The 20,235-nt window shown below is 39.5% G+C and overlaps 1 protein-coding gene across 5 annotated transcripts in view; it reads right to left on the reverse strand.

Moving 5' to 3' along the window:
* The window catches only part of PHACTR1 (phosphatase and actin regulator 1), a 560,913-nt gene that overhangs the window by 539,452 nt on the left and 1,226 nt on the right, over nucleotides 1–20,235 (reverse strand). For 3 of the 5 annotated variants that reach the window (XM_041770861.1, XM_041770867.1, XM_041770862.1), the window contains 2 exons: nucleotides 19,820–19,966; nucleotides 19,319–19,471 (listed from right to left, as the gene is read on the reverse strand). In XM_041770861.1, coding sequence (XP_041626795.1) covers nucleotides 19,319–19,421 — 103 coding nt within the window. In that variant the 5' untranslated portion in view covers nucleotides 19,422–19,471; nucleotides 19,820–19,966. The remainder of the gene's footprint in view (nucleotides 1–19,318; nucleotides 19,472–19,819; nucleotides 19,967–20,235) is intronic. The other 2 variants (XM_041770863.1, XM_041770864.1) reach the window with 1 other exon arrangement.

Genomic DNA, 20,235 nt, shown 5'->3' on the forward strand with positions numbered 1-20,235 from the left:
ACTGGTTGTAGAGTGCTTATTTTTGGATGATGGAGAGAGTTTTGGTGTGTTGTTTGTCTATATTTTCTAAAATTTCTGTAGTTATTATGTGTTATGTCGGTAGTGAGAGGGAGAAATGAATTTTGAGAATAAAAAGTTCCCATGAGGGTTTAGGCAGATTGTCTTTCTCTCCACCCCCACCCCCAACTCTGCAATTCAGCCTAAAGGACAGAGATGATCTACCATCTGATAGTGATAGTTTTTCAAATAAATAAAGGTGAAAATCACTTGAAAAAGTTGAATCTGGGGCTCAATGGTTAAGCATCTGCCTTTGGCCCAGGTCATGATCCTGGGGTCCTGGGATCAAGTTCCTCATCCAGCTCCCTGAGGAGAGCCTGCTTCTCCCTCTGTCTATGTCTCTGCCTCTCTCTCTGTGTCTTTCATGAATAAATAAGTAGAATCTTTTCCTAAAAAAAGAAAGAAAAAGTTGGATCTAAGAATATAACTACATAAAATGCCTTCATTGTCATATTTGTATCTTACTATATTGAGATTCCACCTTCGAATATGTCGAAATAGAGTAATCATGTGTGACTGCACATCTTTCCTAGTATTGCCACTGTCGCCAATATAATATAGGACCACAGGATGTAATAAGAAGAATCAAAAGGTTCAAGATCGTTAATTCTGGCTTCATTCTTAACAGCTGTATGAGCTTGGGAAGTTACTTGATTATTGGAAACGTGGATTACTTCATCTTTAAAATGAGAATAAACAACAAATACTTCCACAAATTTCTCTTTCTGGGACTAAACGAGACAATAAACACTAAGCCCCTGACATACGAAATGTGAGTCCTCTTCCCCTTCTCATTTCCCTTTGCAATTCCTGTGTGCATGTCCAGATTATTGAGCTATCATAGGATGGGGGGGGCTAATGTAAAAATCAGTCTTGGGAGATAGTGTTTGGAGTGTGGTTTTGCTTTCCAGAGACAAGAACTGAATTGGGCTAAGCCAACTAGTTTTTTCTCTGCCTGTCATCGATCAAATAGTACATAATTCAGTCACTAAATAGTACATAATTAACTAAATGTAACAAAAAATCTTACTGAGTAGTTTCAAAAGAAAAGTAAGGTCTATTTTTAAACAGCTCTAGCTGGATCTCTTTTCTTCCCCTTCTTTTGCAACATTCTGTTAGAGCCTACAGTTCTGTGAAGAGATTGAACTGCGTTGAGATTATCTAAAAGAAAATAAAAACTTGTTTTCTTTAGATGATCTTGTGTCAACTCAAAATTTGCTTCTTATGAAAACACAAGTCAGAATTTGAAATAATAATTGGTAACTTCAAACATTTGGTTTATGTAAATATTTCAAACGGCCTATTAATTTTAAGTACTAGTGCTAGAGAGAAAATATTGTACTTACAGTCAAAATCTTTAATTTGCAAAATAAATGTTTCCTTTATACCATCTCCCAGTCTTCCAAGAAAATACGAAAGGAAAATTAAAGGCCCAGTGGAACCACATATTTAGATATAGTTGTAAAGCAGTCAGTGACATTATTATATAGACGTCTCTCTATCAAGCCTTATACCTATAGAATTTATTCCCTGCTGGTCATCTATGCTTGGATGTTCTATAGGGTCTCCAAATTCAGTATATTCAAAATTGAGCATATCTTTTTTTCCCCTCCATCTTGATTTTCTTTCTATATTCTGTCAATGAACAGCCTCACCCTCTACCCAATGGGTCCACATAAGACATATGGAAGCACCCCTTCCTCACTTTCTGTCTACTCACCCTACCACCACATAATCTGGAAAGAACTCTCTTAATATTCCAAGATCCCTCACTCTTATTGAAGTCACTATGTCAGTATTCACCTCCCCACTCCCACTTTATTTTTTTTAAGATTTTATTTATTTATTCATGAGAGACACACATGCACATACACACACACACACCCAGAGAGAGAGAGAGAGAGAGATTGAGAGAGAGAGAGAGACAGGCAGAGGGAGAAGCAGGCTCCATACAGGGAGCCCAACGTGGGACTCAATCTCTGAGCCCCAGTATCATGCCCTGGGCTGAAGGCAGGCGCTAAACCGCTGAGCCACCCAGGGATGCCCCCCTCCCACTTAAAAAATATTTTATTTATTTATTTGAGACGGAGAGAGGGAGAAAGCATAAGCAGGTGGGAGGGAGGGGCAGAGGGAGAGGGAGAAGCAGACTCCCTGCTGAGCGAGGAGCCCCATGGGGGCTCAATCCCAGGACCCTGAGATCATGACCTGAGCCAAAGGAAGATGCTTAACTCAAGTGCCCTATCAGTTAGCTCCTTTTTCACACAGTCTTTATGTCTTGTTGGGATCATTGCAGGTGCTTCACTTTCTTTCTTTAAAAAAAAAAATTATTTATTTATTCATGAGAGATACACAGAGAGAGCAGAGACATAGGCAGAGGGAGAAGCAGGCTCCATGCACGGAGTCCCATGTGGGACTCAATCCCAGGACCCCAGGATCATGACCTGAGCCAAAGGCAGATGCTCAACCATTGAGCCACCCAGGTGCCCCACTGCTTCTCTTTCTATACCTCTAATCTCACTCCCTCTAACCTGACCTCTATTTCTGTGGTCTTGATAAACAGATCTCACAACAGCTCTCCTCTGTGTTAGATAATTTAGTGCCTTCTGTATCAGGTTTGACTTGGTTAAGCCTACTTACTAAGTATGCTCATGCCTTGGCTACCACCTGCTATTCTAGTCTCTTCTCTTGCCATTCCTCATATTTTCCAATAATTTCCAATTTCCTTTTCATTCTGTAACATGGTTACATATCATACTCCTAACATATCATACTCCTAATGTGTCCATGCCTTGTCACAAGCCATTTCACACAGCTCTGAATGTTCTTTTTTCTCCTACTTAAGTCTAAGGCAAAGGCTGACTAACCATCATCTCATCTTGGACTTGGACACTAAAGTGAAAACACATCTACCCTCTCTCCCCAACATACATGCGTACACTAACCTATCTCTGTCTGATATGGGTGCCTTCCTCTGTGTTTATAAAACTCACAGCCCTCCCAGAATTTATCTTTTGGTCCTGAAATCATTTACTTATTTATCTGTCCCTATATTAGATGATTAACTCCTTGAGGCCTAGGGATTTGTCTATTTTGTGAATTCCCAGAATATGGTTAATGGTCAGCAAATAATGAATGTAAATGAATATAATCTTGGGTTTTTATTCCATTTAATTTATTTACCTCTCTTGGCTCTATTTTTCTCATCTACAAACGTAAAGAATTAGGGGCACCTGGGTAACTAAGTCGGTTAACCATCTGCCTTTGTGTCAGGTTGTGATTCTAGAGTCCCAAGATTGAGCCCCATGTCAGGCTCCCTGCTTCTCCTTCTGCCTCTCACCTCTCTCTCTCTCTCTCTCTCTCTCTCTCTCTCTCTAATACATATAAAATCTTTTAAAAAGAAAAGAAAAGAATTTTAAAAGTAAAGAAGGAGACTAGTCAGTGGGTTTCAAATTCTAGACTTCATACTATTTACATCAAAGCATCTGGGAGCTGCAAAAAGAAGACAAAAACAACCCCTTAAAAATAGAAGGAAATCCAGATTGCCACACCCGACTCCCTAAAATTCTGATCAGTGCATCTGAGTCAGGGCTGTAAAATGTATGTTTCTGATATCTAACAAGATTGGGGATGAATTGGCCCAGAAACTGTCCCAGCTTTAGAAATCCTTCCAAGGCTTTGTGTTTTCTACAGATTGCTAATTTTTTTCTTTTTTCTTTTTTTTTAAGATTTTATTTATTAATTTGACAGAGAGAGCACAAGCAGGGGGAGCAGCAGAAGGAGAGGGAGAAGCAGGCTCCCCACTGAGCAGGGAGCCTGATACAGGATGCAGGGCTCAACCCCAGAACCCTGGTTTCAGGACCTGAGCCAAAGGCAGACACTTAACTGACTGAACCACCTAGGCACCCCTCCACCCCCCGCAAATTTCTTAATCTCATATGCAAGGTCTCTTTCCTTGAACTCTGGTTTTTCCTTCAATCTCAGATGTCACCTTCACCTTCTTGTTACTTTTTTGATCTGGCCCTACTGAATTGTTTCTGGGAAGACCTATATGTACTAGCTTTTTCTGTTGGGAAGCCCCACTACTGTGCTAATCCTGAGATGAAACTCAGTCGTTAAATCCTTCACAAAGAATTCTCTGAATTCTTTCCTTTCCCAACTTTCAGATCCTGTGTTTGCTTCTATTACAGTACTTTGTACTACATTATATGTGTTGTCTTTGAGCTTCTTGAAGACACAACAGTTACTTCATGAATGTTCTTTGTTTTCCTTATTGTGGCAATCTACCATTCCTTAGACGAATATTTATTGAGAAGTATGATTTAAAGTGGATTTTCCCAAATCGATTTCCTCATTCCTTGGTAAATGCTGGCTTATGTCAGTCACCACCTGGAAGCCACAACCCGATAAACTAGGGTTTGCTGTAAATCCAGAGGAAATCAGTACAGTGGAGCTCATGTTTTGACAGAGTTTGCAGGATGAAAATTACCAGCAGTCCAACCTTAAAGAAAATTCTTTGGGGATTTTGGCAGCTGTATTTTAAAAAACCAAAGTTTTGTTGCTTTTTCTTGTTCTTGTGTTTTCAGACTGTCTCACTTTTTCAAGGAGCTTAGAAATCTGAATTAGGAATAAATGGTGGCAGAGAGGACCAGAGATGGGACAGGGTGGCCCTGCTATTTTCCTTTGGAAGCTTGACAAAACTAAAGCATATTTAACACAAGAGCTAAACCTTACTAAATGCATATTAGATACTTGACATTTTGCTTAGTGTTTTATGTTTATTTGCTCAGTGTTTCCAAATGTTAGTCATTCCTACATCACTTTTATGGATTTTGCTCCATCAAAGTGTCATCTATTATTTACTTAATGTTACTCCTTAAATAGACTTCAGTAAGCCTACTTTTCCCTGCTTGGTCTAAGCAATAGTCCCTAAGTATGAAGTCTAGTTATATAGCTTTATATTTTCTTTCTTTCTTTCTTTTTTAAAGATTTTATCTATTTTTTTCATGAGAGACACACAGAGAGAGGCAGAGACATAGGCAGAGGGAGAAGCAGGTTTCCTGTTTTCTGATGTGGGACTCAATCTCAGGACCCCGGAATCATGCGGAAGGCAGATTCTCAACCATTAAGCCACCCAGGTGCCCCTATAGCTATATTTTTCATATATATTTCTTTAATTTGCATTTTTCTAAAACATGATGAAAACAGATACATTATTATTATAAAAGAGTTCATAAGTATTACCTGCAAATCGTATATTGGACCAGAGTTTGTGGAAACGCATTTTGTTCCACGTAATCCTCAAAATAACTGTTTGAGTTAGGAACTCTTATTCTCATTTGCATTCAAAAGGGAAAAACCAGAGATTAAAGAACTTGCCTAATGTCATAAACTATGAAAGGGAAATCATAGTGTGAAATCAGATCCGTGACTCTGAAGCCCAGCCCTAAAACATGGTATTCTTCAGTCAGTCCTGGAAAAGACTGCATTCATAACCTTGATTTTGTATAGGCCACAACATCACTTTGTAAAAATATGAACAGGTATGAAAGTGACCAAAAGTAAGTATAAAAAAATTAAAATACAGTTGACCCTTTAACAACACAGGTCCACTTATATGTGAATTTTTAAAAATAACTACAGTACAGCTCTGTAAATGTATTTTTGTTCCTTTATGACTTTTTATTGTAATGATTTTACATCTTTATTTGACAGAGAGAGAAAGAGAGAACATGTAAGCAAGGAGAGCCACAGAAGGAGAAGCTACTCTCCCTGCTGAGTAGGGAGCCTTACCTGGGGCTTGAATTCATGACCCTGAGATCAAGACCTGAGCTGAGATCAAGAGTTGGGCATTTAACTGACTCAGCCACTCAGTTGCCCTGGTCATCTTTTATTTGTAAAAACCTAAGTTTTCAAATAATTCCCCTTTTTTGAGTGAGAAATGCAGGGAATGCACACACAGTTTAAATTGGCACTGTGCTTTATTGTAATCTTGATGCACATTAACTGGTACCAGGGTTTCATTTTAAAGTAGCCTGGTAGGAGTCTTCCATCTTTTCTCCACAGAAGGAAAATAAAAACACAAGCCCTTTGTCACAAAGTGGCAATATATGCACCAAGATTACAAATGTATCAACATAATACCTGGAACATGACATTTTGGAATAAAATGTTTTGAGGCAAAATTATACTCAGATTATATTAAATATTAAAATGATCACCATGAGTTCCACACATTGTTCTGGAAACAGCTTATGGAAAAAAGGGAGTCTAGGATATTCATCATTTTTTTTTCATCTTCCTACCTTACAGTTGCATCAGGGGTAACAAAGGTGTGAAACTCAGAAGAGCCTGAGAATATATATGGACTAAGAGCCTTTAATGACACAAGGGGGTTTTTCAACAACTGAAACATTTACTGACCAACTTTAAAAATACATTTAACTAAAATACCTAAAATATCCTTAACTTTAGGATAAGCAGGCAGGAGAGGGGCACGCAGCCAACATTGCTGCCCTTCTGGGCTTTTTTCTAGAGTTCAAAGTAATTAAACAATAGCACTGTCCAACACTCAAAAAAGGAATGAGGCTGAAATTTTTCAAGTCTCTTTGTTTCGTAACAACAGGGTGCTCAGGACGCCATGGAAATGCAAATATTTTAAACTGAAGTAAGTATTAGTAATATGGCTGACCCATCTGTGATGAATACTTCAAAGTAGCCATTTCTCAATTTCCTTTTTTGGGACTGACTGCTGCTTTTTATTTATTTTAATTTTTTTATTATAATCTATAATGTCTCTGCAGTACAAATCCACATGCCCTCCAGTGTAGTTCCATGGAATTAGATATTTTCAAATTTTGGTGAGCCTAAAAATTAGTAGGAGCTTGATAAAAATGAGCATTTTTTACTCCACTACACCAGAACTTTTGATCTACTAAGTGTGGGGAAGGCATTTTAAACATGGCTTCAGTGATGCTGCTGTCAATGGGCCCAGACCCCCGTTGGAGACTTGCTTTAATGGTCTAAACAAGCCCTGTCAGTTCCCTCTGTGTCTTCTTGTTTTATAATGTCCTCCTCATCCTAACTCCAATTTAAATCCTATCAGCAATCAAGTCTCAGCTCAAACCATGCTTCTGAGACAGCCTTGATCTGACTACTCCCATCAGGGATATCAGAGCTTCTGTAGCAGATACAGATGCATCTTCAAACCCAGACTCAGCCACCCACCAGCAGAAGCTTACTGAGCCTGAATTCCCAAAAATGTACTTCTTAATCTATGGGTCAGTATTGTACTTTATGAATATTTTATATACCCTAAAATATACACAAAAGATGTAGTTAACAGATAAATTAAAGATGATAAATAAGACAAGTAATTTTTTGTTTATTTGATTAAAAGTTTGGCATATCATACATTAGGGATGTATTAGGATACGACAGACTTTTTGATGAAGCAAAAATAACAATGTGCTTCAGTATTTAAAAACATTTTAAGTGAAAAAAATCTTAATTGATCATTTTAGTATATAGTGTGATTCAGAGGGTTAGTTTTAACTTCAGTTTATTCCAACACTGATTTTAATAGCTGTTGTAGGTGAAAACCTAGAAAACTGTATAGGTTTTAGGAGAAGGATGTTATTGAGGGTACTTACTAAATTATGGTGTCAATTCTGCAATCTCTCATACACCAATTTTCATAATGGATTTTGTTGAATTCAGTAAAATAATATCTTCCCTAATACTAATAATTTCTCACAAGCTACTGTGCATTTTTTAAAAATATATATATTTTTTATTTTATTTTTTAAAGATTTATTTATTCATTTATGATAGACATAGAGAGAGAAAGAGAGGCAGAGACACAGGCAGAGGGAGAAGCAGGCTCCATGCCGGGAGCCCGACGCGGGACCCGATCCCGGGGATCCAGGATCACGCCCTGGGCCAAAGGCAGGCGCCAAACCGCTGAGCCACCCAGGGATCCCCCTAAAAGATATATTTTTAAATAGGTGATTATTCATAAGGTACAATATTTAGATGTGAAAAAGTGAAAAGTCTCCCCTCCACCTCTGTTTCTAGTCACTGGTTCAACTCCCACAGAGGGAAAATATTCTATTCCTATATGAGCATATAAAGCATACATATATATTTTTTTGACCCAGTTTACACTCACTACCATACAGAATGAGGAATGACATGGTTTCCTATGCCATATTCTCCACATTCCTCAGCCTAATTTGATCAGAATTCCAATAGTAACCACTTGATACTATAACTATGCAAATTTGGTTCATGGGCCATGGAGTCCTCAAAATTACTCCTATTTTCTTACACAACTTTTTTTTTAAGTCAGTAACTGCTAAGGGATGCACTTAATTTTGTGTTGGCCTCAATATTTAGCAAAAATCTCCTTTTAGGAGTTGGCCTTGTCCTTCGGGAGGATGCATAGCTGACTGTATCTTTCAGTATCACTTTTTTTTGGCAACTCCGAAATTGTACTAGATCAAGGATAATGATTGTATTATCAGATAAACACCATGATATTCATCATATCATCAAACCTATTCAGATCGACAGTTGTCAGTATTAACAATGTGATGGTAATGCTAATTTATCAAATAAACCTTAAGTTTGTATTTTTTTGTTTACATTGGAGTCTGAGTTACTTTAGACCCCCTTCCTGTCTGAAGCGAAACAGTGATTGGCACTTTCCCTCTGGGCTCTACCATCCCCTAGGGCCTCGTGTCATCTACAACCAGCTAGCAAAAAGAAAAGGAGCATGGAGACTAAACCATAAGAGGCTCTTAACCACAGGAAACAAACTGAGGGCTGCTGGGTGTGGTAATTGGGTGATGGGCATTAAGAAAGGCACTTGATGTAATGAGCACTGATGTTGTATGCAACTGATGAATCACTAAATTCTATCCTTGAAACTAATAACACAGTGTATGTTGACTAAATTGAATTCAAATAAAAATAATAAAATAAAACAAAATTTAAAAAAAAAAAGAGCGTAGAGAAGGTATACCCACCTCTAAAATACCTTGGCTTGGAAGTGACACACTAATTCTGTTGTCATTCCATTGGCAAGAACTGATTATAGGCATTACCGAAGGTATAAGAGGGTGTGGGAAGTATAATTCCTGGCTGGATAGGAATTTCTCAAAAGAACTCTACACTATGAAAAGGAGGGGCACACGATTTGATAAGCATATAAGTGTCTGCTGCAAATAATTCAGACATAGTTAATATCTGAATATTTAATTTTAAATAAAGGTAAATAAATATTTGGTATATAAATTGAAGTGAAAAAATCTCACTAAAATGTGAGTTCCATAAAGGCAAGTTTCAGTTTGTTTTATTGACTGCTGGAGTCATACATGGCTAGTACTTGGCAGTCTACCGGTGCTCAATAAATATTTGTTGAATGACCAACAGAATGAATGTGCTTTGTGTGTTGAAATTCTATTAATCCACCAAGACATTGTATATGTATAACAAAAGTAAAGTGTTACAAATAGATTGATCATGAACACAATTTTACACACAGAAATAGACGTTGAAGACTTTCTGATAGTTGAATAATAGGGAAATAGACGGCTAGCATGAATATTAAAGTGGATAATATCTAGGAGAATACCTTAAATGTACAAAAACATTTTAAATAACATTACATGACAGAATAATAAATTCAATTATTTCTTTTTTTTTAATTCAATTATTTCTAATTCCAGTAGTCCTAGGATTGGTATGCCAACATTCACAATTGTAAACAAAGAACTATATTAGATTTTTTGCTATTTTATGCCATGTAGATCATTACTTTTTGAGAAAAAGTCCAATTTGGGAATTCTTCAGTCTTTTTAGAGTAACTTAAAAATGGAACGTTAACTTTCCTAGTTCAAATTTCATATAAAGAACAAACTCCAAAGATATATAAACCACATCTATGATAACTCACTTTTGATCTGGGCAACATAAAGACTATAAAGAGTAAGGGGGAAGGAGAAAACATGAGAGAGAAAAGAGATAAGCAAAATATTCTATTCTCAATGATCCCATTTCAAAATGTCAGTTGTAATAAGAAGAGTTTCTTTCTCTTTAATAAAGAGAATCCTTCCTCTACCCCATATCATCCAGAAAATTCATTTAGGGTGGATCACAGATTTAATGTGAATGCTAAAACTACAAGGCTTTAAAAAAACAACAATAGCACAGAAAAATACCTTCATAACGTTCAGGATGGCAAAGATTTGTTAAAGGATAAAATCATAATCATAATAAAAAAACAGATTTCATCAAAATTAAAAACTTCTACTTATTAAAATATACCACTAAGAAAGTAAGAAAGCAAAGCATAAACTGGCCAAATATATTCATAATACATATGCACAGTTGATCCTTAAATGTGGGTTGCACTGCGTGGGTCCACTCATTGGTGGATTTTTTTTGATAAATACAGTGCTGTAAATGTATTTTCTCTTCCTTACGATTGTTTTAAAAATGTTTTCTTTTCTTCAGCTTATTTTGTTATAAAAAATACAGTATATAATAAATAGGACATATACAAAATATGTGTTGGTTGATGGCTTATCAATGGTAAGTCTTCTGGTCAACTGTAGGCTATTAGTAATTAAGTTTGGAGGGAGTCAAAAGCTATAGACTGCTTTTTGACTTCATAGGCAGTACTTGCCCCAACCCTTGTATTGGTTCAAGGGTCAATAGTAGTTGTGTAGGGTTGATTTTCCTTCCCATTTTTTGGCCAAATATTTCAATATTACCCTTTTTTGCTTTTATAATTGAAAAAAGATACATAGATCTCCAACATTCTCTCTCTGTTCAGTCCTAACATTTCAGAGTTTATTTATTCATGAGAGACACAGAGACACAGAGAGAGAGAGGCAGAGACATAGGCAGAGGGAGGAGCAGGCTGAGGGGAGCCTGATGTGGCACTCGATCCCAGGACCTGGGATCACGACCTGAGCCAAAGGCAGACACTCAACCACTGAGCCACCCAGGTGTCCCTCAGAAGTACTGTTTCACACCAATATTCATTCTGTGGTTTTTCATGAGTGTAGGGGTCTAATTGTTTACTGAAATATTCCTTAAAATATTAAAAATGGTATTAGCCATGAACTGATTTTCATGAGCTAGGCTCTCAACCCTTGCCTCTGCCAGCTTAGTCCCAGAGGGTGGTACTGAAAGTTTTTAGGAAAACAGATTTGTTTGGGAAAATGAGGAGAATTCTTTCCCAAGCACCTGTGATTTGCTTATGCTAATTGGGTCATGGCTGATGCTGGCTGAGTGTGAGCCGAATCTATAATCCACTCCCTCATATGCCTTATGTCAAAGTAAGAGTTATTAATTGATTGGAATTCTCTCATTGTATTTTCACATAATTTTTCCCCTTTCTGTTTCTCATCCCCTCATCTTCTCTCTCTCTCTTCCTTCTTGTTCACATATCATACTTTACTTAAGAGCACTGAGTCACAATACATGGCAAAGCAGATGCCTGCTGGGGGCAAAGGCACAAAAAAGGTTTGGAAGACTGCATGCAGGTAAATTGCTGGCACCAAGAATGCTACTTTGTGTACTGAGAATTGCCCTGTTCCTATGGCACACTCCGGAAATGGAAGGTTACATTTTATGGTCATCTACCTACGGATGAAATTGGCAGGCTGGCTATCTCCATAATATTTTTTCTCTTAATCTGCCTTCACCCTCTCCTTCACACAGAATGTTCCTTGTATTAAACACAGGTTTGGAGAGCCTGCGTGTGAGCAATTACAGGTCTAAAATGGAGTGTGTGGGAGGTTAGGAGGGAAGGCTTGGTAGTTAGCTTGTCATCCGTGAGTGAAGCACAGCATGCTGCTTCCTGGATAGAATTTTAGAGGAAAGAAAAAAAAAAAAAAAAGACAAAAAGCAAGTATTTGTTGAGGGTGAGGACTTGAGTGCCATGAAAGTAAGGCTAGAAAGTATATATGAAAAGTGTCTTCTGAAGCACTTCTCAGAGACAGAGGTCTGGAAATTACATGTATCGTACTTGGTTAGGACATACCCTATGAAGATGAATGTGACTGGCTGGTCCTAGCAGGACTCTGAGGGGCAAATGGGAGGACATCATATTGGTGAATAGAAAAGTTATAATCCATTTGGCAATCATGCCTCACATGGGGATCAGGTTGCTTTCCAGTCACCGTTTCTACCTCAGTTCTTATGGGGACAATTTGACCTCTAGGTCCTGTTATGAGCTACATCTAAGACCATGGCATGAAAGTCTCAGGGGACAGACCAAAAGAAGGAAGACAACCAGGCATCTACTCCTAGCAGGACTCCTAGAAACCCCATGGCCAGGCTTTCAGTGAGTGGTTCTCAAGGTAGGTGTCTCCAGCGTGGGGCTTAGGTGGGTATCTACAGCCACCTTCCATTGAGTCTGGTCAGAAGCAGGAGTGTGAATGGAAACTGGTTTGAGAGTTAGTCAACCAAAGAATGTAAGCACTGGATTAGGCAGTAAGCATCTAAAGAAGGAAGGGGAAAGGTATCTCAACTGAGATACAACTCAGAGCTAGTTTCTTGAATATGTTCAAAGCAGCTTTTGGACTGAGGTCAATTAAGTTCAGCAAAGTAAACATTGACTGGTCACCTATTCTATACTTCTGCTTTTAAGCAGAATAAAAATTCAACCGTCACAGAGTATCATAAATTAAAGAGCTCTTCTAAGAATGGTATTGTTGAACAACTCTCTAAATCTAGGTAAAAGGTTAATAATGCTCCTCAATAGCACACAAAATCCCTCCTGCTGTTGTTTTCTTTTTGCTTTTGCTTTTTAAATTTCTTCTATTTTATGGGAGATATAGCAAAATTGATAATGTTCTTCCATGTCCTGCACCTGTATGTATTTGAAAATTGTTTTTGCCTGCCCCTCCCTTTGGCCTTCAGCAGCCTCTTATTTTCAATTAAAGATTTGAATTCCTTAAAGATCCTAGAAGGTTCTATTTTCCAGATCTTTAATTGTCAAAAGTTCTTTCCCTGAATCCTGAGTATCTCTTTGTAATGGAGATTTAAGCATTTTCATTCCTTGAGTTCAATAAAGACATTTACTAAATCTTAATGCTCCTACTCTATACCAAGGATGATACTAGGCACCCAGAAAATGATATTTAAGGAAATCAGTGCTCTCTAGGTAGGCAACAGACACCTAAGTAATAATGAAACAAAAGCATCAATGACTAATCAATAATAATAAATAATATACTGAACACTTTATAAGCACACTTCCATTAATGCTCAAAAATCTCTATGAATTTAGAGCTAGGGTTATATCCATTTTGATGAGAACCCTGAGGGCAGCCAGGGTGGCTCAGCAGTTTAGCGCCACCTTCAACCCAGGGCCTGGTCCTGGAGTCCCAGAATGGAGTCCCATGTCCGGCTCCCTGAATAGAGCCTGCTTCTCCCTTCTCCCTCTCCCTGTGTCTCTGCCTCTCTCTGTCTCTGTCTCTGTCTCTGTCTCTCTTCTCTCTCTGTGTGTGTGTGTGTGTCTCATGAATAGATAAATAAAATCTTAAAAAAAAAAAAAGAAATGATGAGAACCCTGATGCTTAAAGACACGAAGCCATTTATGTGAACTCTTGCAGCTAGTAAGTAGTGGAAGTTGAATAATATAATAGGACAAAGGCTATAAAGTAAGCATGAACAGAACGCTGTGGTAAAAGGCTAGAAAAGTCAGGCAAAGCTTCACAGAGAAGGCAACATTGGGTTGGGTTTTGCATGAAGCACAGGGGAGGAAATAGCACGAGCACATTCTGTGCTGGTGACCGTAGTCAATGACTTGCAACTGATCAAGTGTTACCAAATGTCCTCGTCTCTTGGGGCCATGTCAAGAAGTCCCAGAGGCTTAGAGTTTAGGTGTAGAGTATATTTAACTCAGAGCTATAGATCAAAGAGTCAGCTATTCTTACAGATTTCATAGGGTGGGCAAGAGAAGATGTTGAAAGAGAGGGTTTAAACGAATTCCTCTCCATTTCCAAATACAACTTGAAAAGATTCTTAGCTACTAACTGTGGCATTCATCAGTTGTCAAGAGCAGCATTTCCCTTCGTTGGACAAGACTGAGAAGATGCTATATGATGAAATGAGTAGATCACCTGGTTCTAATGCCAAGAGTAATTTAAAAAGATAAAAGAGGGGAAATTTGTGAGCAGGAGCCATACAATTAATTGCCTAGTGACTTTAGTCAATTGGTTACCTTTTAGTATATTTCCCCTTTTGAAGGAAATTTAATTGTCTGAGGATTTTGACGATCTTGGAGAAAAGAAACCTAGTATAGCAGAGAGGGCATAGGTGTGTGTGGTAACAGGAGTTGGGTTCCCATCTCCACCTTCTCGCTATAAGCTGTGTGATCTGGGCATGTGGTGGAACCACCTTGAACTTCACCATATCTAGAAGTGTTGATTTGGTTATGAATGTTTCCTTCACTACCTGTAGGGTTGTTGGAGTCAGAAATACTTGAATTCAAATCCTGGCTTTACTGCTTTCTAAATGTGTAGTCTTTTCTGATCTGTGAAATAAGCATCATAATTCCTCTCTCCCAAAGTTTCTTTGAGGATTAATGGATCCAATGCATATGCAAAGGGTAGCACCCATACATAGCCCAGTCCTTTTTATAAAAAGTCCATTTGCACCTTTCCAATGCTGTGGATTTATTTAAGGGAAGGACCTAGATAGAGAAAGATACCCAGGCAAGAATAGCTGCAAGATGTGTTACTTTACTGTAAAACAGGAGGTCACTAGTTCTGAGTCCTGGTTGCACAGTTGAATCACCAGGGACAATTAAAATGATCCCCAAAGTATAAAGCTCACCACCAAAGATTCTGATTTAATTGGTCTGCTGTGGGACTCCAGTCTTGAGTCCATAAAAGCTCACCAAGTGTTTCTATATGCACTGGATCCAGTCATTGCTTCTCAAACGAACATAAATTACTGCGAAATCTTGTCCAAATGCAGGCTCTGCTTTTCTAGGTCTGGGGTGCCTAAGATTCTGCATCTCTAACAAGCCCTGAGAAGGAGCCGGTGCTGCTAGTTCCCGGCCACTCTCTGAATAGCATGTGATAAACGATCCATAAGAGTGGTTCTTACCTATTCATCAGAATAGCCTATTAGCTCTTTGAAAATGTAGCTCTGGGACCTGGGTCTGTCCCTCACAAATTCTGTTTCACTTGGTTTCAGGAGGGGCCAAGAGAATCACCGTCTATGTCCCTTCCAACATGAAAATCCTGATGCTAGTTTTGTGATCTTATAATAGGACTTCTCTCCCAATGCAATTGTTCAGTAAAAATATTACAGACCGAAGTTGAGTGTATGAGTCATCATTGTCAGAAACCCAGAAGGTGGGTGAAGTCGGGACATGGCTGGTCTCTATGCCAGGTGTATTTTTAATAGCAAGAATCCTCCCTTTGAGTTCATGGAGACCCTCACAGAATTCCCTCTCGGTAAGCACGTTTTACTGGTGACAGAGCACTCACAGATTAATTGGAAGAGTATCCTTCACTGATGGATGATTAACAGGGTGACCCTAGATTTTATTTTCTACTCTCTGCAATACATCATGCTTTCCAAAGCAGACTCCCCAAGAGACATGGACTCATCTTCCTTACCTGGGGACCAAACCAAGGAAAGATGAAGCTCCACAGAGCAACCTGCTTTATTCCACAAAGCTCATGACTGACTTTCGAAAATCTCTGGAACTTTCAGAAGAATTTGTTCCATGGTAGATTGGATGGCTTTTGTCATTCTTTTTCAACCTCTGGGGTTTCTCTGGCTTTTACTAGCTAAAAGCACGTTCTTAGGGGCAGGCCTTTTGCTACTTTCCAAAAAGAATTGAAAAATAACTGCGATGGGGTAAAAAATGCTATAATTCTGGTATCATGGTCTTAGACAACCGTTTTGCATGTGCTTATTAGAGAAGGAGTTGGTTTCTAAGAAGTTTCTGAATCTGAGTATAAAACTGATACAGGATGGTAATGCAGAAAATAAAACTCAGATTTTCTTCCTTCCCCTTTTAAAAGTATTTACACCTGCAAGAACACCTGATCAGTCTACAGAAATAACCAACATAACTTCGCGAATGAACAACTCAAAAGGGCAATGATCGCCCACCAGTTTAGTAGGTCAAATCCCAGGTCACTCAAGTTTCAGGTGCTCAGCTCCATACTATGCTCCCAGTTGGACTTTCTTTTAGAAGAAGATGTCAGAGCAGGGGTACCTAACCTACCATGCCCCTGTCCTGGGCTGAGCTGGCCAGGTAGAGAGAGAGCTGCCATGAGCTGTGATTCAGCAGTAGCACAAAAACCCTAATTGCCTCAAATGCCTTTCCCAAGAGCCTCCTCCCACTCTGCCCCCTTTCCACTGGTGCTCAAAATCTCCACTCAAGCACATCCATCTGGTTCTGAAAGGAAGGAGTGCAGACTATGGTTCTCAGGCCTCTGCCCACTCAGTGGAGCCCTTTATCAGGTTCAGGGGCTGGTTGTCTAGGAAAGACTGGGGAGTCTGTGCCAAGTGGAAGGAAGACGCAGGGAGGACCTGGGGCAGTGTAGTGACAAGCCCCACGTCACAGTGACAGCAGAGCTCCAGAAACTGGGGTACACTGGCCCTAGGTGGTGAGGCTCTGGGGAAGGCGTAGGGAAGTTTCACTTCTAATGTGAAAAGGAGGACTATGTGGGAAGGGAGTACCAAGACAAACTTTCACTATTTTTCAATTTTGACCTGAGTTTTGATGTGACCAGAAAATAATCACTGTGTTTTACAATTCATGTCAAATTAAATTTTTTCTTTCTTTCTTTCTTTCTTTCTTTCTTTCTTTCTTTCTTTCTTTCTTTCTTTCTTTCTTCTTTCTTTCTTTCATTTTTCTTTAAAAAATAGGAGGTTAAACTCCTATCAAGCTACCTTCTTGTTTGGCAATGGCTTCCTTATGAAATTTCAAACAGAGGAGGGGATGGCCTTTTGCCAGCGATGTTTATTTTACTGATTTGCTGATGTGTAGCATTTCTTAGGGGGCAGACAGTTTTCAGCACCTTAAAATCTTACTTCCTGAAGGCCCTTATTAACTTATGAACTGGCCACTATGATGACTTCTGTTGATGGGAGAGGTGAGCTTGCCTAGGTTCACTGTGGCAGACCCACGATTTGAACCTCCGTGGTCAGGGGCCTGGGTCTGCAACTCCTGTGTCATCCTGCCTCTTATGTGAAGGAAAATGTTCCTGTTCTGGGGAGGAAGGAATGAAATGGGGTTGGGTGGACTGGTCCTTAAATGTGAGCTCCTAGACTGATGTGCTGCTAGGTTATCATCATTGGAGCTCTTGCTTAAAATGCAAACTCCTAGGTTGTACACCCGGATGTCTGACTCAGGAAGGCTGGGGTTTTCAAAAAAAAATCGACCTAGTTGATGTTTAGGGACCCCTCAACCTTACAATGAGTCCCAGATTCTTGGATTGGAACGTCAGTCCGATTACCTTAAAATGAACGTGCTCCCAGGAGCACTGGTGGCTTACGCTACCACCTCCCCTGCATTTTCGAGTCATTCCAGTTCTGCTGTCTACACCACAGTCACGGATGGCGACGATTCTGACCACTCCACCCCCAAACTCCATCTGCTGACAACCACCAGGCTGCTTTGAGTCCTCTGAGCCTCCCACACCCTGCCTGCTTTCCTTCCGTGGAAGCCCGGAGCCCACAGGCTTCTTAAAGCCTTAAATGGTCTCTCCTGCAAGGCAAAGTTAACGAACTCGACTCCCCTTCTCCTCTGTGCCAATGATTACACAGCTCAGAGAGATGACCCCACCACTGAACATTACTGTCGCGCCCAGATCGAATGAATCAGATGCAGTAACATTTAAACATGGGACTGGAGCCCGGACTGAGCCTCAGCCCCTCCTTTCCTCCATCTACTTCTAGCATCTTCGTACTTGCAGATCTAGAAGGGGCTGGAGGTTGTGGGCCAGCCTCTCACTCTTTCACATCAGTAAGGTATTCGTGTCTCTTGAGGTGGCTGAGAGGAGCATTTGCTGACTGCACACAACAAGAGGCCCGAGGAAAATTAGCTGTTGTATCACTTTTGCTAATTTGAGCTCTGCTGATGAGCGCACTGACCCAAGCACATCAACCAGATATTTTCCCAGACCCTCCTGACTTTAAGAAGAAGCCTGGATCATACCCAGAAAAATGGAAGCAGAGGAGAAGGAGGCTTGCAAGCCTTCAAGGTTGCCATGGGAAATTGGCTTGCTAGGGAGGGAAAGCCAGTGCAGAGGAGACCTCTGGGAAAGCCAAGGGAGATCTCATCAGGGCCCTGTGTAAAGTACCTGTCACCACCTAACAAAGATACCAGCATCCCCCAAACAGCACCCCTTCTCAGTTCTGGCTTCTGACTTCCAAGAATTTGACGACTTTGCTCTTTAAGATCACAGACATTGCCTTCCTCCTCAGAGCATCACTGGCCTATCATCAGGGTGCCTTGACCGAATACTCTAAATATTCCATGGAAAAGAGAAAATCCACTTTTTAAAAAATCTCCTGCCTGTCAGGAGATCCCATGAAACACTCCTGCTTCTTTCTAATGCTCTGACAAAACATTCCCAAGGCACCATGGAACAAGAAGAGCAAGCAATCTGGAGCCTGACTGACCATCTTGAAAAATGTAATAAAAATGCACGTAGCAGCCACACTTCACAACAGCCATGCTCCTTCCTTTTCCCCGAGTGCACTGTCAATTCCTTGAGCAGTAACTGAATTGATCTAAAACAGATACGGCAGCTCTAGAAGCACACAGCTGATCTCAGGAGCCCCTAATCCAGCTGGATTTCAATCAGATAGGTCAGAGTGCCCTAGATCTCCTCAAGTGTAGTGGCTGCAAACTTAACCTTTTCAGGGGGAAGGGTTAGGAGCATTCTGGATACCTTCCCAGATACCTATGTATTGGGTGCAAGGAGGTGGAAATTATTTTCTAACATAGCTGTTCAAAGGGGGCATTTGAGCCAAAAGTTGAGTAGAATGCTTTTTTTTTTTTTTAAATCACATCCAAGAAGTTTGCATTGATCCATTCTATTACACGCCTGCCGCAATTTCAGCAACAGTTTGGTAGAGATTTGTTATTGATTTAATAATTCCAATTACTGATCTGCAGTGGAGCTGAAGCTACTGCAGTAGACACTGCACTGTCAATATAAAACCAACATGCAAAAGAGAGGAGTTTTCTCTCCTGCTCCCATTTTATTACCTTGAGCTCCTTGACTGTAGAAGAATCTCTGAGCTGACTCAACATCCAAGAGTCTATGGGCAGACTCGACATCCAGAAAATAATCCATTTTGGGGTAATCCATCCTTGTTGTCCCAAAAGCAGAGTTTCAAGACAAAATAGTTACTTGTATGCCTATGAAAAAGGAAAAAAATCCGCAATATGTTACACTGTCAAATAGATGTTTAAAACCATATATATATAAACATGTGTATATACAGTGTATTATATTTGTTATATATTATAAGGACATATATATATATATATATATATATATATATATATATACACACACACATATATGTATTTAAAATTTTGGAATAAGAAATATCCCATGAGAATACTCCCTCATTTGACATTTCCAATGCTAAAGCCACCCTCAACATCGCTTTCCTGCTGTATGAGAAAATGCAACATTTAATCAACATCATTCAAAGAAATATATTCTACTCAGAGGATTTAAGCTAAAGAGAAATAACATACCAGTCTTTTCTTGTTGTATATTAACCGGAAATTAGGCTGTTAAATTCATATGCTATCCGTTTTCAAAAGATCTGTCTGATGAATGGCATCGTTAAGTGTCAGCAGTTCTGCACTGATCCTCAGTTGGTCCCGGGAGTTCCGATTCCCCTAGAACAGTGAGAACCGCCTGGGAATCCGAGCCTCCACTTATAGGTGCCTTGTGTTTATGACACATGCTGACATGTTTGTTGTAAAAATGCCTTGGATTCCTTCCTTTTTGGTGATTCCCTCCAGCACATTTTATAAAGTGCTACAGGATCATCACCTGCTTGCCCCTGACCCAGGCTGCTTTTGAGAAAGAATTCTGCTCTGTAGAGCAATGATCATAATATTATCATGCACTAGCCTGTCAGGAAGCTGATGCACTTCATTAAAAA

The sequence above is a fragment of the Vulpes lagopus genome, chromosome 10 (assembly GCF_018345385.1).
Source record: "Vulpes lagopus strain Blue_001 chromosome 10, ASM1834538v1, whole genome shotgun sequence".
Classification (NCBI taxonomy): Eukaryota; Metazoa; Chordata; class Mammalia; order Carnivora; family Canidae; genus Vulpes; species Vulpes lagopus.